Below are 18,744 nucleotides of genomic sequence, written 5' to 3'. Positions count from 1 at the left end.
CCACCCCCTTGCTCTCCCGCGGTCTCTGCAGACCCACAATCGGTTGGCTTCCCGGGGTGGCTGGTCTGGCCTGTCGGGTCACATTTCTCACAGGTTTCCTGCCCTGCCCTCCCAACCTCTCCGAGACCTTTCCCTAAGGGGGAGATACTGGGGAGGATCACTCAGCTGTCTTTGTGACAAAACCCAAAAGCAAATAAAGGAATATTTACTGAGTACCTGTGACTCGCCAAGCACTTGAAGTATTTAACCCTCGCGGCAACCCTGAGAAGTCTTTCCCGTTTAGTTTTGATGAAAGTGAGGCTCAGAGGGGCCCACCGCTTAGCACAGGGGTCCCCAAACTTTTTAGACAGGGGGCCAGTTCACTGTCCCTCAGACCATTGGAGGGCCGGACTGTAAAAAAAACTATGAACAAATCCCTATGCACACTGCACATATCTTATTTTAAAGTAAAAAAACAAAAAGGGAACAAATACAATATTTAAAATAAAGAACAAGTAAATTTAAATCAACAAACTGACTAGTATTTCAATGGGAACTATGCTCCTCTCACTGACCACCAATGAAAGAGGTGCCCCTTCCGGAAGTGTGGCGGGGGCCGGATAAATGGCCTCAGGGGGCCGCATGTGGCCCGCGGGCCGTAGTTTGGGGACCCCTGGCTTAGCACATGTAGCTGGAACGGGGTGGTGGGAGATGGGAGGGGGGGGAGCCAGGATTCCAGCCCTGGGCTGTCTCACTCCCTCGGAAGCCGACTCCTCCTCCCTCCCGTTCTACACACCCCACTGACCTGCCCTTCCTTAGGGTGGCCCAGGTCTGTGGCTGGCTGGCTGTTTGTCCAGGAAGCAGAAGCTCTCTTGGGTTGGGATGGCTGCCTCTTCCTCCAGGCTGCCTGGGATTTTCAACCCCCAGAAGAAATGGAGACTCGGGGAATAGCCCTGCCCGAGGCCCCCTTTTTCTCAACCCATCCCGGTCTGTGCGCACCAGCCGGGCCTGAAGGAGGCCTACCTCTGGGCCTGTGCTGGGCCAGAGCCATGGTGGGCAGCCTGGGATGTGGGTGAGAAAGGACTCTGAACTTGGGGTTACAGATGCCATGTCCAGGGGACCCCATCAGCAGCCAGCATGTGGTCTTGGACAGGTCTCACCACCTTCCCAAGCCTTGGTTTCGTGGTCTATAAAACTGGACCATATCCTCACCTCACTGGGATGAATGAGTCACGATGTGTAAATCTTTAAACGGGAATCTCTGGCTAAGGACCTGCTGCGTAATTTGCAGGACTCGGTGCAAACACGGAAACGTGGGTTCCCTTGTTCACAGATTAAGAATTTCGAAGCAGTGGTAGCAGAGCACGACACTAGGCGTCGGGCCTTTGGAAGTGCCGGGCTTGGGCGTGCACAGCTATCCCGAAGTCACCCTGGTGCTGCGGTTAGGAGCAGGGACCAGCGAGGCGCGTCCTTCCCGGGCTTGCTTGCGTACAACTCACCCCTCGGGCTCCCGGGCGCTGTCTGGCGTCCGGATCGGCGGGTCCCGCGGCGTATTCGGCGGGGCGCCTGCGCCATCTAGCGGCTCAGCGACGAGCAGCAGCCGCCGCTCACCCAGCCTTTTCCGTGGTGCCTCAATCACCACGTGCAAATGGGGGTGTCTAAGAGGCACACCTGCCACATCCGTTTTAACCCTTCGTCTCTCATCAGGCTGTGGGAGGATTGGATACTCTTAGCTCCCCCCCCCCCCCCAAAGTCCCGCTTCACCTCTTCCCATGGAGACCAACACCGACTGATCGTGGTTCCCTGGAGGGAAAGGTGGAACAGGACTGGGGGGTTCTATTTCTAGCTTCCTTCGTTTGGCTAGGGGGCCTTGACTGGGCTTTGGGACAAGGGCAGGAGGTGGGCGTGGGGCTGGAGTTGGCAGGCTTCCTGGTGGGGGTAGAGAGTGATGTGATGAAGCTGGGGAAACTTGGCCCGGAGTGAACTGGACAAAAGAGAGACCAAGGCGGGTTAGACGGTGGGGCTTGTTAGTGTAAAGTGCTTCCGGAGGAGGGAGGGCCGGGCAGGGCAGGCAGCCGGTGAAGGGTGTTGTGCTGTGCCTCGGATTAGGGATCGCAGAGGGATTTTTAACAGCTGAGCTGGGCTAGGGTGGGTGGGGAAGGGTGGGGAGGGGTGGAGGATGGCAGTGATGGCTCAGAGCGCTGGCTCCATTCTTAGCCCTGGGTGCGGTCACTTCCCCGCTGTACCTCTGGGTGCCCTTTCCACTCACCTGGCAGCCTCTAAGCAGCCTGATGCCAGGCTCCACCCACACGGTGTCTACTTCAGCTGGTCTGGGCTGGGGCCCAGGTGTTGGCACTTTTCAGGCCCCCAGGTGATTGCGATGTGCAGCCAGGGTGGGGAACCGAGGCCTCGTGGGGCAGGTGCAGACCCCCCGTGGGAGGGGGTCTCAAGTACAGATCCTCTGCTTGCCCTGAGTGCGTGCCTTGCTGTAGGCCGGCCACGGTGTCCAGCAGCCTTAGGGGACCCCACAGCTGCACTCGGGAAGTGGCAAGAGAGGAGCAGAGCTGTGGCCCCTACAATTTCCAACTCTGAGAGGCAGCCGTCAGCAGCAGTCAGAGACTTGCAACCAGGGGAGCAATGGGCATCGCAGCACGTCCCGGGCTAAACCCCTGGACCTGTCTCCAAGCCCCCCTATTCTCTGACTTCCCGGGGAGCCAAAGCAGCCCCACCTAGGCTCTCCTGTTGCTTCTGCTGTCTGACAGCCCTATCTTGATCAATCCCTGGACCCCTCATCCCTGAGCAGGATCCTGATCCCGGCCACTTCTCATCTCTGTCTTCTCAACCACACCCCATGAGGTGGCAGACTTCCTACAGCACAGGGTCTTGGGCGTGGCAATCTTGTTGGAAGGAAGGTGTTGTGAAGAGCTGCCTCTTGAAGCTGCGTTTGCACGGGGTCCTGTCCTTTGCATTTGAGTTGGGTGTTTAGTTGGGGGCGGGCCCGCAGTCAGTACTAGTGACTGGATGCCGGCTGAATGAGCAGCCTTCTCTTTTCACACCTTAACTCTCCTGCCCAACGGGGGTCATGGAAGAAGTGACCATTAAGAGTGTAAGAAATAATTCTGTTTATTGACTAGAAGATGGTATAAAATTACAGCAATCTGCAGGCATTCTGGGCTTTCTGGAAGGGACATGCAGTGCTGGACTCTAGTATGAGATGGAGTGGAGACACGGACCACTGGGCATTGGCTCCCTTCTGGGCAGTTAAGGGATCTGTACTACCAGCACGGATGCTAGTGTGAGAGAGAATGACTGGTCCTTGCCCCTGGAAACAAAGGACATGGGCAGCTGGGGTCATCAGACAATGCCATGCTTACAACTCAGTCCTATCCTACATAGGTCATAGGTCAGTGCTGGCTCTCCCAATCTAGTCGTGGTAGATTCGTGTTGTTCCGTATGACGCTCATTCTTCCCACCAAAGGAAGGGAAACAGGCACGTTGGTTTGGGAGGCCATCCGAGGACACAGTGCTTTTGGCTCAGGTCATCTCGCTTCCAGAGACCTCACGGTCTGCTGGACTCGGCAGCAGTGGGCTGGGGCGCGCAAGCAGACGAGTGTGCACTACTGTCTAAGCTCAAGCAGAGGGACCTTCCGCGGGGCAGCAGTGTGAGGAGATGCGCATGCGTCCGATTTCATCTCGTCTCTCTCCGGGAGAAGGAGGAGGAAGAGCCGGCCCTCAGAGACCGAGCCACGTGATGCTGAGTTCCAGAGAAAGTCTTCAGCAGAGAATTCTTCCCAAGGGGAGCAGGTGTTTCTGTCCCAGAGTCAGCGTGTAAAATCGGGAGGGCAGACCCAGGTGTTGAGGTGGTGGTTTGGTTCAACGTCTCCGAGAGCCGATGGCTGTGTCCGTAGTTACATGACGTTCTGGAACAGCTGGAGGGACCTCATGATGTTGTCATCCTGGGAGGGGAGGAGGAGGAAGGAGAGAATGGTTAGAATTCAGTGCGGCATCTCCCTGAGAAGCTTGGTAACTGGCCAGCGAAAGTCCAACATGGGCTTCCCGTGCAGAGAAATCTCTCAAGGGCAATGAGAAATAAGGAGGAAGGGGTGAGACCTAGAAAATGTGTCACTCAAGGCAAGGAGCACCTTCTCTGGCCTCAAGGTATTTGGAAGGAACAAATTATCCAGTGAAACCGTGAGGATTATCAAATGGTTTTCTGTGTCTACTGAGATAGTTATATATATATTTAAAAATTCTTATTATGTCATTAATGGTACTGATTAATTCTTGAATCTTAAACCAATCTAGCATTTCTGAAACAAACACCATTTGTTCATGATGCATTCTGCTTTTTATATGATACATGTTGCTGGATTTGGTTTTTTGCATCTATGTCCAGAAGGAATATATTAGCCTGAAAATTAATTTTCATCTTGTGATGGCCTTCTCAAGTTTCTATACGAGGTTCACGATAGCCTTATAAATCAAGTTGAGAAGGTTTCCTTTCCTCCGATCTCTGAGTTTGTATAAAATCAGTATCATGGCCCTGGCCGGTTGGCTCAGCGGTAGAGCATCGGCCTGGCGTGCGGGGGACCTGGGTTCGATTCCCGGCCAGGGCACATAGGAGAGGTGCCCATTTGCTTCTCCACCCCCACCCCCTCCTTCCTCTCTGTCTCTCTCTTCCCCTCCCGCAGCCGGGGCTCCATTGGAGCAGGGATGGCCCGGGCGCTGGGGATGGCTCCTTGGCCTCTGCCCCAGGCGCTGGAGTGGCTCTGGTCATGGCAGAGCGGCGCCCCGGAGGGGCAGAGCGTCGCCCCTGGTGGGCGTGCCGGGTGGATCCCGGTCGGGCGCATGCGGGAATCTGTCTGACTGTCTCTCCCCATTTCCAGCTTCAGAAAAATACAAAAAAAAAAAAAAAAAAAAAATCAGTATCACTTCTTCCTTACATGTTCGGAAGAATTTACTGGTGGAGGCACCTGGGCCTGCCATTTTCTCTGTGGCAGAGTATGAAGTTACAGACTCAATTCCTTGAACAGACACAAGGCTATTCAGAGTTTGCATTTATTTATTTATTTTTAGTTTTGATACGTTGTATGTCACAGGCCAGAGAAGACAATATTTTGAATTAAAATACAATGAAAATATGACATCAAAATTTTGGGGATCGAAGCAATCAGTTAAAGCAGTACTTGGGGAGAAAAATATCTCTTTAAATGCATATATTAGAAAAGAAGGTTGAAAATCAGTCACTGAAGCCTCCATCTCAAAAAGCTGGAAGATCCGCTCTCACAGCCTGTAGCTTGATTGGAGCATGGCCCTAGGCACTGAGGATAGCTTGGTTGGTCTGAGGGCACCAGCTTCAGGCAGTAAAAATAGCTTGGTACTTGAGCATTGGCCCCAGATGGGGTTGCAGGGTGGATCTCAGTCAGAGTGCATGTGGGATTCTGCCTCACTACCTCCCCTCCTCTCACCTACCAAAAAAAAAAAAAAATTGCTGGAAGAAAACCTAAAAACGGAATTAAAATGTAAAAAACAGAGCAAAGGAAATAATTTAGAGCCCAAATTGATGAAACAAAAAGCAGATCTACAACAGAGAAAAACAACAAAGACGACAGTGGATGCTGGATATGTGAAACCTTCCAAAATTTTCTGGAACAGGGAGCTATTGTGGCCTCCTGGTTACGTGTATGGGTTCTGGAGTCAGGCTGCCCTGCCAGGATTTCATCTCTCTGTGCCTCGATTTCTCTACGTGTAAAGTATAGTATGTACTCTCACAGGGGGCTGCGTGGAAACCAGCAAGTTAATTAATCTATAGCTGAGGAAGTTGCTAACATGAGAAGCTAAATTGATTAAAAAGCTGTTAAGCAAATAAAAAAATGAGTATTACAGTAGGGCACGGCGTTCGAAACGAGAACGAGGGAGTTTGACGTCCATCTCCTCCTGCGCCTTCGCCACATCGCTCAACCTTGCCACGCCACTGTTTCCTCTTCTTTACAGTGGGTGTGATAAACTGAGCTGCTGGGCCATTCATTATGATTAAAATACTGAGATTCACCTGTGGCTGAAGAGCTGCTGGCCCGAGTCTCCCTCCCACCCCCCAGCATCTTCCCCTCTGGCTACCTGGTAACTGGCTCAGGACCCCTGGACCACCCAAAGAGCCATCAGCTCACGGGTTAGTACCAAGTTTAGCAGGGGGCCTCGGGCACTGCTCCAGGGTGTTGGGTCAAGGTTGGTTAAGAGTCATTCAATTCTCAGTCCATTCTAGTTATTAAAGAGTTAAAATGTCACCCTGGATATAGCGCCTCTGCCTCATCAGGGTTGCCTGTGGTGAGGTTGATACGATGCACCTGCAACTTGGTAGGTGCTTCGGGGGGTGTCAACCACGTCTCCCCTGCTCGCTTGTGTTTGCAGTTCTTATGAATGGAGCTCAGAGTAAACGGGTACCTTTCTGAACTAAGGCGGGGGTGGAAGTGCCTTTTCCTAAAGCAATTATATCCAGGTCAGTCTCTGGCCGACTCTGGGGCCAGTCTGTCCTTTAGGCTAATGAAAATGTGGTCCGAGGACCAGCAGCAGAGGCGTCACCTAGGGCGGGGCGGGGTGGGGCGGAGTGGGGTGGGGCGGAGCGGGGTGGGGGTGGGGAGTGTTGGAATAGGAGCAGCTCGAGCCCCACCCCAGACATATTGAATTAGGGTCCGTGTGTTAAGGAGAGCGTCACCAAGGTTGGTTTGCACATGAACGTTTTAGAAGCATTGGCCCACGGCGTTTGTGTTGAAAATGAAGCTGCCTTTGCGGTGTGGGTGTGGGTGTGGGTGTGTGGGTGTGTGGGTGTGGGTGTGTGGGTGTGTGGGTGTGGGTGTGTGGGTGTGGGTGTGGGTGTGTGGGTGTGTGGGTGTGGGTGTGTGGGTGTGGGTGTGTGGGTGTGTGGGTGTGGGTGTGTGGGTGTGGGTGTGTGGGTGTGGGTGTGGGTGTGGGTGTGTGGGTGTGGGTGGGTGTGTGGGGGTGGGTGTGTGGGTGTGGGTGGGTGTGTGGGTGTGGGCGTGGGTGTGGGTGTGGGTGTGTGGGTGTGTGTGTGGGTGTGGGCGTGGGCATGGGGGTGGGCATGGGTGTGGGTGTGGGGGGCTGGATGAAAGGAGGAGAAGCAATTAGCCAAAAAACATATACACATCACACACAGACACAGTCTACAGGGTGCTGATGGCCAGAGGGAGAGCGGTGGGGACTGGGGCCAGGGAGAGGCGCTGCGGGGGGCTGGCAGGGGAGCACATCGCGGTGAGCAGGTGGCGGGCAGTCCGCTGCGCGGGGCACTTGAAACCTGGGTGGCTTTGTGAACCAGTATCATCCCAACAAAGTCAATAAAATAAAAAATTTAAAGAAATATATAAATGTAGATTTCTAGACCCATCCCACCCCACATCTGGGGTGTCTGGGATCGATGCCCGGAAAAGTGCATTTCTAGAACCATCCCAGGCAGCCCTCGTGCACACCGTCATTGAGAATTCCAGTTTCAGATTCTCCCAGCTACTCCCCTGTCATCTGGGGAGCGGGTCAAGTGGGTCAAGCCGGAGGCAGGCTAAACGGTGCTGGCGTAGCCCTGTGTGGGAAGTCTGCAGGTCCACAGCCTCTGGGCTTTCACACCCTTCTCAGGGGTCTCGCTCAGCCGGGCTTGGCCAGGACCAACCGCAGATCATTCTGGGGAGTGGCGATGGCTGGGACTCAGACTTGCGGCCAGTGGTACTGGTGACTCTGACCCGAGGGTCACAGGTGTCTCACTCTCCCTTCCGCATGGCGCCAAGCCCCAGACACTGTGCCCTGAGACCTGTCCTTACCTCCTGACAGGATTCGAGAAATTCATCTAAAGTCACGATCCCATCTTTATTTTTGTCCATTTTCTGAAAGACACAAGAGGAAGCGCGTTCAAGAACCCGGCGATCTGCACTCCAAAAGCTTGCCTTTCGTTACCCACGCTGCCCCGAGAGCTAGGGTGGTGTCTCACTGGCCAGACAACGGCACCCAGCCCTGGAGAGGGCACTCGGACCCCTGGGAGCGTCCTTCCAATGAGAAGACATTCTCTAGACTCTCATCACCTTGTCGCCGGATTGTTCTGCTGACCCCCTGCCAAGTCTCCTGAGACTCCCCCGGCCTGTCCATCTGTCAGAAAGAACACTGGACATGAGTTTCTACTGTCTCTGTCTCTCACTGTGTGACCATGAGTCTGGAAGCCTCTGTGAGCCTCTGTTTTTCCCATCTGCCAAGGGGGAGGATTAGACTGGCATGAGCTCTGGCTTTCTTGGATACTTTATTACTAGGTTAATTATTTACTAGAAAACCACTATGATCCTGCCACACTTCTACTTACGGATGGACAGTGGCCACCTCCTCTTGACCAGACAAGGATGAAGTCTTCAAGCTAAAGATCTCACACTCCGTCTCACCATCCTTTCCAACCTGATTTCTCTTACTCTCTAGACCAGCGGTTCTCAACCTGTGGGTCGCGACCCTGGCGGGGGGTCGAACGACCAAAACACAGGGGTCGCCTAAAGCAATGAGAATACATTCCTGATCATAACTGTAGCAAAATTACAGTTATGAAGTAGCCACCAAAATTATTTTTTGGTTTGGGGTCACCGCAACATGAGGAACTGTATTGCAGGGTCACGGCATTAGAAAGGTTGAGAACCACTGCTCTAGACACAAATGCTTCCCACCTACACAAACGTGCTTAATGAGGTCTCCTCTGGGGACTCGGCTACCCCAAGAACGGAACTTAGAGCCTGTACTCCACCACGTACCCTTCCCTGCGTTCTTCTGGAGTGTAGGCTTCTCTGCTTAATGAGATCCTCTGTTCCTGGAGAACGATACATTTGTCATCCTTGCCTGTTTCCCACAACATGTAGTGCAGGGTCGGATACACACACACACACACACACACACACACACGCACGCACGCACGCCAATGCTCCGATGCTTGTGGCAGGGCTGATCTAAGTCGAGCTGAAAGGTCACGCACAGGTGTGCACACTCACCTGGAAGAAGACGTCCACGTGCTGCTTTGGAGTGTCTTCTTTGAGCACGGGGTATGTGTACTTCCCCATCATGTCGTAGATGGCCTTGACGATGTCCACCATCTCCTGGACAGGGGACACGGAAGCACAGAGTGTGGGAACCGTGAGGTGCAGCTCTTCTTAGGGGCTCCTTATCCCCCTTAGGAGTAAAAGTGATTACAAGGACCTTCTCTTCAGCTGATGAGAGGGAGTGACAAGGCCAGCGAGAGGGGCAGTACTCCGGGAGCCTCTTCCTGGAGAGAGGACAGTGGGGAGTTCTCCAGGCCTTTAGAAGCTCTCGGGTCCGTTACCTTTTTTTGAGCATCGCCCTCCGGGAGGGGTTGTGTTGGGCTTGGAGTGGACATGTTTATATACTGACCAGCCCGTACTCCACTTCTGGAAGACCCTCTCCCCACTCCGTGAATTCTTTTGAATGGGTGAGCCCGGCTGGCTGTATTTGTACCAGGTGACCCGTCCCTGTGGCCATGAGTGACACTGACCACAGTTGACTGGCACAAAGGTGGATGTCTGACTACAGCAGAGCTACTTTGTATATTGACATACTACTTTATAAAGTCATTTTCAGAATGTAGTGCATCACACTAATTTTTACATCTTCTTCCTCTTGCATGGTTTTAAACGGCCACTTCTGTCTCCACGATATGTATTTACTGCAGTTTCACAGACCACACCTGCTACCAGGGGCTGCCCACCACTCTTTCCTCTTCAGCACCTGGAACACCTAGTAAGCCTTCAAACACAATGTTGCGCGGATGCACGACTGGATGAATGCGGAATGAAAACTGGAGAGAACCTTGCAGGGTAGGGGAGGTGAGGACTGGAGCTCAGGACGTGGGACGTCGTGGGATGCTAAACAAGGCTCGATTGGGGTGCCAGGGGACAGGAGACACCACAGTGGGTTTTGAGGTAAACCTGTGGGTATTTCACGGGCTGGGCACCACATGGGCTCTGAGGTTCTGAAAGTGTCAAGCAGTGAACACTCGGAAATTATCTGTGATGACTTCTTTAGAGACGGGCGCACCCTCTGTCACCCCCTTCTGTGGGTTTACTAGTAGGCGAAAGGGTGGTCTAACTGTAGCCTCCTCTTCAGCGACACGCTTTCCTTTCTCATCTTGCTGACCACTACACAGCCATCCCAGATTTTGGCTTTAGCGTGTGGCTGCTAACCTGCTGAAATGCACGTTCCCCGGGGAAGAGTAACTACACAGAAATAAACCACTTATATCCACTTTGAAACGTGCGTGGAATATGTGTGCCCCGGTAAAGTGAAGGGATCCACTTAGCCCTTTCTCAGAGCCTGGGGCAAGGGCAGGGGGGGGCACCGGGGAGGGCCACGCTGAGCCCCCAGGCAGGCCCCTCCTCACTCTGACGATTTCCTCGAGACGACCGGGGCTGCTGCCTGAGTTAGATGCCTCCCTCGTGGCCCTCGCCCACTCCCGCCTCAGCCCACTCACCTCTTTGTTGATATATCCATCTTTATTGATGTCATACAAGTTAAACGTCCACCTTAGCTTCTCATGGACGGTTCCTCGCAGTAGGATCGACAGAGCGGTTACAAAGTCCTGACAAGTGGCAAATGTGCGAGTGACATTAACACCGAGCTATCGGGTGGGGCCGAGCTCTGGGACTGCTTTTGCATCACGGTCTCTCCCGGGTCCTCTTGTCCCCGGAAGGCCATGGCCAAGCTCAGTGGAGAGCGCCCCCATCGCTCCCTGCCCTGGCCCTCTTCGTGGGAGGGCACCCTTGTGAGGAAGAATGGAGCTCTGCGTGTTGATACCCGCAGACACAGGTAAACACAGCCTCCCCGGTACGGCCTCATCCCACGGCTGCCATTATGGTACACGTGGTGGCAGAGTCCAGTGGCTAAATGTGGACTCTGGGGACATCGTACTTGAGTTCAAGTCCCTCCTTTGCTGTTTGACCTTGGGGAAGACAGCCTCTCTTTGCCTGACTTTCCTCTTCCGTAACTGGTAATAAATAATAGCACCCCACCTTGTAGGATTATTGTGAGGGTTCAATGAAGTAACACATGCAGAGTGCCGAGTACAGAGCCTGCCACGTGGTGAGCTCCGTGTGCCTGTGAGCTACTAAACTGTCGCCACCTGACCCTCGAGGCCCCGCGTTCCGGGAGGGCAGGGGCAGTTGCTGCGTCTCTCTATCAGGCGTCCCCAAACTACAGCCCGCGGGCCGCATGCGGTCCCCTGAGGCCATATATCTGCCCCCGCCGCACTCCCGGAAGGGGCACCTCTTTTATTGGTGGTCAGTGAGAGGAGCACTGTATGTGGCGGCCCTCCAACGGTCTGAGGGACAGTGAACTGGCCCCCTGTGTAAAAAGTTTGGGGACCCCTGCTCTATGTAGTCAGGAAATGCTTGTTGAATGGATGGAGGTTTCTTTGTCTTGGCTGCGGGCATTTGGCAATCAAACTCTTCCCCCCCCCCCCCACAACATGCCATGATTCAGAGGGTGAGGAGATGGGGTCCCGGGGAGCCCCAGAGACACACGTACCTCGAACTTCACGGAGCCTGTCTGGGTGGTGTCGAAGGCGTGGAAGAGGTAGTGGGCGTACGTGCTGGCGTCTGCAAGGCAGAGGAGGACAGGCTGGTGACGGGGGCAGGGGCTCTGTGAGGGGAGGGAGGTCCCTTACAGCAACAAGAAAGAGAGGAGCAGGGTGGTGGGGGCGAGAAAGGAGACACGTACAGAGTGGCAAAGGCCAGTGGTAAATCTGGGTCCGTTTGGCTCTCCTGGGGTTTAGGTGGGACGTTCTCGTGAGGGCCAAGACAAGCCCTTGCCCCTGCACCTAGCCATCCCCGAGAAGGGCCCTCCCACCTGTCTGTGTGTACTCCTGGCGGACGAATGACGTGATGGCTGCATGGAGGTGCTCTCTGGGCGGCAGTGCAGTGCCCTAGGTGGGGACAGCTTCTGCTTCTCCACCCCTCCCCCTCTCCTTCCTCTCTGTCTCTCTCTTCCCCTCCCGCAGCCAAGGCTCCATTGGAGCGGCGTTTGCCTGGGCACTGAGGATGGTTCTGTGGCCTTTGCCTCAGGCGCTAGAATGGCTCTGATTGCGGCAGAGCGACACCTCAAGATGGGCAGAGCATCGCCCCCTGGTGGGCATGCCGGGTGGATCCTGGTCGGGCGCATGCGGGAGTGCAGTGCCCTAGGTGGGGACAGCCGCTCTGTCACTGCATAGCTGTGTGACCGCAGGCATCTAACACACCCTCTCTGAGCTTCGCTTCCCCACCTCTGTCCAATGGGATGGAGCAAGACCTCTCTCTTGACATTTCTGCAAAAGCTTGTTAACCGTTTCACATAGTCACATCATCAAAGCCACCGAGCCCATCACATCGTCCAAACTCACTAGAGCAGGGGTCGGGAAGCTTTCTGGCTGAGAGAGCCATGAACGCCACATATTTTAAAATGTAATTCTGTGAGAGCCATACAATGACCCGTGTACATTACGCATTATCCATTAAAAATTTGGTGTTGTCCCAGAGGACAGCTGTGATTGGCTCCAGCCACCCGCAACCATGAACATGAGTGGTAAGAAATGAATGGATTGTAATACATGAGAATGTTTTATATATTTTTTTCTTTTTTGTATTTCTCTGAAGTTGGAAACGGGGAGGCAGTCAGACAGACTCCCGCATGCGCCCGACCGGGATCCACCTGGCATGCCCACCAGGGGGAGATGCTCTGCCCATCTTGAGGTGTCGCTCTGCCACAATCAGAGCCATTCTAGCGCCTGAGGCAGAGGCCACAGAACCATTCTCAGTGCCCAGGGAACCGCTGCTCCAATGGAGCCTCGCTGCGGGAGGGGAAGAGAGAGACAGAGAGGAAGGAGAGGGGGAGGGGTGGAGAAGCAGATGGGCGCTTCTCCTGTGTGCCCTGGCTGGGAATCGAACCCAGGACTCCCGCACGCCAGGCCGACACTCTACCACTGAGCCAACCTGCCAGGGCTGAGAATGTTTTATATTTTTAACATTATTATTATTTTTATTAAAGATTTGTCTGCGAGCCAGATGCAGCCATCAAAAGAGCCACATCTGGCTCGCGAGCCATAGGTTCCCAACCCCTGCACTAGAGAGTGGCTCAGGAGAACTCAACAACTGGTGAGTCTAGGGCCTGAATGGGACGAAGCTGCCTCCCCCCTTCCAGCTTGGGGAGGGGCTGCCAACTCGCGTTTGGGATGCTTGGGTCCCTGTTCCATCAGGATTCAGGGAAGGGTCCTGCCGGAGGTGACTCCTGGACAAAGAGTGAGGTGGCACGTGACACATGAAAACCAGTGGAACAGGCACTGGTGCCCCAGGTCCACGGGACCAGAGAGGGTTCCCACAAAAGGCAGCGCCACAGAGCAGCATGGGCCTCGCCTCTTCGCTAACCTAGATGTCTAGGCACAACTTTGTGCGCCCCTGCCTCCTTTGGGCCCATGGTATTTACTGAACTTTCTTTTCCCCCATCCTGGCTGGCCTCGGCGGCTGAGTGAAGGCTTAGCTTCTCGGAAGCTCGAGTGCCCCACCTGGGTGAACAGCACCTGCTTCCCAGGGCGGCGAGGAGACCCCCTCAGATTCTCCGTCCATCTCTCCTCCGCTGGGGAGGGTCCGTTTTCAGAGGTCTTTCCGGCTAACGCTCCAGCGACCCCCCACGTCTTGTCATTAAGGGAGGCGCCTTGCTCTGAGCTCCCCCCAGAGTTGAGGAGGAGGTGGGTAACAAGGAACTTGAACTTGGAGAAAGGAAGGCAGCTCACCAGAGAGAGAGGGCCGGGCAGGGTCTTTTTCAAGGTCAAGGTCGGACTCACCTCCATGAGGGAAAAACTGCGCGTAGATCTGTTTGAACGTCTCCTCATTGACCACGCCGCTGGGGCACTCCTGCGTGTGTGTGGGGGGGGGACAGAGTCAGTGGGCATGTCAGAGCCCCCCCCCCCGGGAGGAGTGGAAGGGGTCCCGCCTTGGGCTCGAAGATTCCTTATGATCTCTGGTGGGCAGGGACTTTCTGTGCCTTCGTGGTGAGGGGTCAGGGTCAGCCCCACCTTGGGCCGGGGGGCCGCTTGGTGAAGTGAGGGGACTCCCTCCGGGAGCGGGCACTGGGAGGTGGAGAGAGTTTGGGCTGAGGGATGAGAAACACCTGCGTTTGGTTCCTGGCTCCGCCCCTTCTAAGCTTTGTGACCTTGACTGAGTCAGCCCCCGATCGTCAACGTTCTTAGCTGTGAAATGGGGATAAGTGAACCTTCCCAATAAGGTGGTCTTGCATTCACATCCCCTCTGTACAAGTCACCCTCCTCTTTTCACAACGACACAGACAGGAGAGCTCCCTGACCGCCCCCTCGGTGTCTGGGCAGGCTCAGCCCTGGGGGACCCGGCCCGGGCCTTGGGAGGCCGCGTGGGGCTTACGTTTTTGAAGCCTCGATACAGGACCTGCAGCTCCCTCTTGGTGAAGTTTGTCTGGGCCTCCAGCTGCTCCAGCCCCTCGGGCCGATGGCAAACCATGGTCATCTCCAGTTCGTCTTCAATCTTATCTGGAACCAGAGGAGGCGGCGTTAGGAGGGCTGACCCTCAGCGGTCACTTGTCAGAACATAGTCTGGTTGTCATCAGGGTGGTGCCGTGGCCTGGGACATAGGGTCGTGGGCTGGGGTCACACTGCCGATGGATGACCTTCCTGCCTGGACCCCCCTGCCCGGTCACACTTTCTGTCTCACAATCAGTCCAGCCATCTCTCCAGGTGTGTGCGCACCAGGTGAGAGCGTGTCAGCGTCGGAGATAAACACCCTCTCAGTGGAGAGAGAGCGGAAGAGCTAAAAATAAGTCCTTGTGAAAACGCTGCCCTTTCTTTGGAAATATTTTTTTCCGCCGAGTCAATGTGCTGCCCACTGAACACCTGAATGTTTTGCAGACACAGAACTGATCAACACCCTCCCAACAGCACAGGGAAGCAAACCTACTAAAACCTATTACAGATCCACAATCTCTCACCATGTGGGACTAGAGAGAAAGGCTAGCATGATTTAGCAAAAAGTTTCCATTGGAGCATTAAATACTAATTTAAAACTATGAGTGTATTTTACAGTATTGTTTTGTAATATCTACTAGGTAACCTACATAAAGGACAATGACTTAAATGGGAGCTACTTTATATTATATAAACCAAAGCTCCCAAAGCATTGAAGGGCTCTCAAAACAGCTGTCTTAAGTGGTAGTTAGACCGCGCTATAATGCAATGTAATGTTGCACCAGTTGTTTAGAAAGGGTCGGTCAACTAAAGGGAGAACACTGCCCCATCTCCTCCTGAAGGACCACAAAATCCAAAAGAGGGGAACTTGGAACGTTGTACCACGGCCGGAGGATCAGCGAGTGTTTTCCTCTGGGCCCCGCCCGGAGTTCTTCCTATAAATTTTCTCCAATCAAGAATCAATTACCATCTAACCTTTTCTGTCCATTGTCACGCCAACGTTACCAAATCTATATATATTGAGCGACTGTAAATCCGGGCTGGCAAAGAACGGTGACAGGGAGGGCGGGCTGCTGGGAGGACGCGGACCCTGTACCCAAAGCCAGGGCCAGGGAGGGCGGGCTGCGTCTCCACCCGGGAGACCGGGGCGAGCAAGTGCGTCACTCTGTGCGCGCGGTGGCTCTAGTCAGGGTCGGTCTCTTTGCTCCGCCTTTCCTTTTGCTACTTGGATTTCAATAGGAAAGAGACCCGTCAAAGTGAGTTTGAATCTTGTACCTTTCCCCAAAGGTAACGGACATTTGGCTATGTTTCTAAGGGGTGGGGGTGGGGCAGAAGAACTTGGTGTCAATTCCTTGCTGTCATCTTTCTTAAGTGCCTGGCAATACCTATCACCTTATCCTGCTGGGTGTGAGGCCGATTGTTCAACATAAACGTGACCCTCACTAAGGCAGGATGGACTGTATCTTCCATTGCAGTCTCTTTCTTTGTAGAACCGTGCTCACGACCACAGCCCTCGGGTGGCATGATGCACGAGGAAACCGCTAATAAGGCCATACTCGTGGCAACCTTCTAGGGGCGCCAGCTCTGGGCATTCCTCTTCCTCATGCCAGCTCTCTCCCTCCTTTCCTTAGGTGCCCCGTGGTCGGGCCGCTGTAAATATGTTCTGGAGAGACTGTGGAAGGGGCTGCAGAGGTTTTTGTATCCTTCTGTTGAGTCCTCCTCCCCCCCCCCCCCCGAGAGTCCCTGAGTGCTACCCGGGTGGTCCCAGGAAAGAAAGGAGGTTGACCCAGGTCCCTGGGGGGAGAAAGAGGAAAACAGAAGGAACAGGTGTCTGTGTGTGTGTGTGTGTGTGTGGGGGGCTGCTTGACAGTTTCTTTTGAGGCTTCTTAACAGTCTCTGAGGCCAAATGTTTGTGATGATCATTTTTGTTATTAAAAGCCACAATGAGCCAGTTACCAAGTCAGACTGAGTTTGGATGATAGAAAATTAACCCAGAGATGCCACGCTGTAGCAATAACTGCATAACAACAATGAATTAGACACCTTGTGTTTGCAAAGTACTTTCAACTTGTAAAATGGTGTCATGCCCCTAAGTTACCTGGTTGTGCGGTGGGGAGTGGGGGACCGTTGCCCTCTCCATCTTAAAATTAGGGAGATGGGTGTCCTAACGGATGAGAGTTCTCTAAGTGTGAGTACCTCAAAAAGTGATGAGTTAGGTAGCCCCGGGCTTAGTTAAAATGAGACGGAATAACCAACCGCAGAGCACGCGGCCCAGGAAGCTCTGGCCGGAGGAGAGGCTGGGGAGGACGATTCAGAGGAAGTGCTCCTTAGTGTTTTGGGGTCGCAGGATCTTCCGAGTGTGCAATGGAAGCTTCAGACCCTCAGAAAGGAAAATGTGTTGAACTGTGGCATTCGGCACCTACTCTCAGCGGGTTCCTGTAGCTTTCAAACACATGGAGCTCGCACTTAGGGCTCGTAGCACAGGTGGTCTCTTCCAAACTCTGTCATTAAATGGCTTTGCCTGAGCCCTAGGTCACACAGACAGGACAGTTGGCGACAGATCTAGATCTAGCGTCCAGCCAGTCCAGGGACTCCGTAGATCTGGTTTCCATGTGCTCCTACAATGAATGGCTTCTGCTTCCTTTGAGTACCCACTGCAGATTGGTTTGTAACCAGCCTTACAGGGGTTCTGCCCCAACAAGCTCTGGCCTGGGGACAAGTGAGACCCTTAGCCTAGGAGTGCAGGAGGTCCCACGCCTTCGGTGTTCTCCCTCATGAAGAGTCTCCTCCGTTAGCCTCTCTGCCCATGGCCATGACCATGACCAAAGACCACGCCCATGACCATCTCTTTCTCCCTGGACTGAAAAATAGTTTCTCCTCCCTGGGGGGGGGGGGTCTCTGGGTTGGAATTTATACCTACCCCAACCAGTTGTGAGGTCACAACATGGTGTCCCTTAGAATGAACACAGTCCAAATACAAGTCTTGTTTGGCCTAGGAAATGTGTTTTTATTTATTTATATTTTTTGGAGTGACTGGCAATATTTAAAGATGAGGGACTCAGGTACACATCTGCATTTCTGATGTTTCTTGGAAAATGGGATTATCGGACAACTTTGGTCTCAAGCTGTCACAAGGCCGGTAGTCCACTGGAGCTGAGCGGTGGCTGTCCCCTCCAGTGCTCCCTCCGTCCCCTCTGGCTCACTCGCTCCAGTTCTGTCACCTCCCTGGCCCTGGAGGCATTTCCGTCTTTGGTCCCTGACCTGTGGTCCTCACCCGCACACCTGCCTCCCTTCCTCTTACCGTACGCCGCCCCATCCACCGCCTTCCCCCTCCCTCACTCTTTGTTTAGCACGTCCCACAAAGAAACTGAAGCAATTAGATGAAATAAATATAATACAATAATAAGAGATAAAGTAATAAGAAAAACAGTCCCAGAAAATGTGGATTGGATTAGGAGGTCAAGACCACGGGGAAAAAGAGAACACAGAAATTCAGGTCATTTGTTCTGAGTAGTTACTACACTTGAGCCACAAATTGGCTCTGAGCTCTTATATATATTTTATTGCCCATGAGAGGAAAACATATCAGTTGCTTCAGGGGAGCAAAGCTTCTCCTATCACTTGTCTCTAAAAGAATGTTTCCAGCTGTTTCCGTACAGGTGGGGTTTGTTAACAAGGGGCACAGGACGTGGGTGAGTGAGAAGACTAATTGCCAAATAGAAGTACTTAATTAAATGGCTCTTCTTTTGAAAGTCATGTGACCCAAGCAGTCAAGTTAGTTTAAACATTTTTTTTTTTTTTTACCTCTCTGATACTGGTAATACCACCAGGCGATGTCTAGGAAAAAGTAAGAGAACATTTTACCAAATTCATTCATCAAAAAAAAAAAAAAAAGAAAAAGAAAGCAAAGCACACTTTTATTTTCCACAGAGTCCACTCTGAGGGTGTCCAGGTCGCTGTCCAGCTGGACAGAGGCGAAGAGGGCTTATAGCAGAGCAGGGCGGACGGCTCCCTGTCCTTGTCCCACGGTCAGACCAGGCAAGAGCAATGGGTCGCCGTGCAGTACCCACGGCTCCCAGCAGGGGGCTCATCGAGCATGCCCGCAGCCATGCAGCCATGCAGCCGGAAGAGAGATGGGATGGCATGGGGCAGAGGATGCGCGGATGTGCATGGGCCTTGGAAATACCCGCCTGTTTGATTGAAGAGGGGCTTACAGACATCCTCCACGATGGAGGCCCCATCGTCCCTCTCTGCTGCGTAGTCCC

The 18,744-nt window shown here is 53.6% G+C and overlaps 1 protein-coding gene across 6 annotated transcripts in view; it reads right to left on the bottom strand.

Moving 5' to 3' along the window:
* Window positions 1–3,084: 3,084 nt before the first annotated feature.
* Window positions 3,085–18,744, bottom strand: part of KCNIP1 (potassium voltage-gated channel interacting protein 1) — a 292,783-nt gene continuing 277,123 nt past the window's right edge. For 2 of the 6 annotated variants that reach the window (XM_066343212.1, XM_066343213.1), the window contains exons 2-8: window positions 14,424–14,548; window positions 13,781–13,901; window positions 11,545–11,615; window positions 10,493–10,600; window positions 9,000–9,104; window positions 7,803–7,865; window positions 3,085–3,935 (exon numbers count right to left, since the gene is read on the bottom strand). In XM_066343212.1, coding sequence (XP_066199309.1) covers window positions 3,888–3,935; window positions 7,803–7,865; window positions 9,000–9,104; window positions 10,493–10,600; window positions 11,545–11,615; window positions 13,781–13,901; window positions 14,424–14,548 — 641 coding nt within the window. In that variant the 3' untranslated portion in view covers window positions 3,085–3,887. Of the gene's footprint in view, window positions 3,936–7,802; window positions 7,866–8,999; window positions 9,105–10,492; window positions 10,601–11,544; window positions 11,616–13,780; window positions 13,902–14,423; window positions 14,549–18,283; window positions 18,317–18,744 lie in introns of all 6 variants that reach the window. The other 4 variants (XM_066343215.1, XM_066343216.1, XM_066343211.1 and 1 more) reach the window with 3 other exon arrangements.

Source organism: Saccopteryx leptura, chromosome 6, assembly GCF_036850995.1.
Source record: "Saccopteryx leptura isolate mSacLep1 chromosome 6, mSacLep1_pri_phased_curated, whole genome shotgun sequence".
NCBI classification, from domain to species: domain Eukaryota; kingdom Metazoa; phylum Chordata; class Mammalia; order Chiroptera; family Emballonuridae; genus Saccopteryx; species Saccopteryx leptura.
The sequence above is the reverse complement of the archived record's forward strand: the minus strand, read 5'-3'. Positions and strand labels throughout refer to the sequence as shown.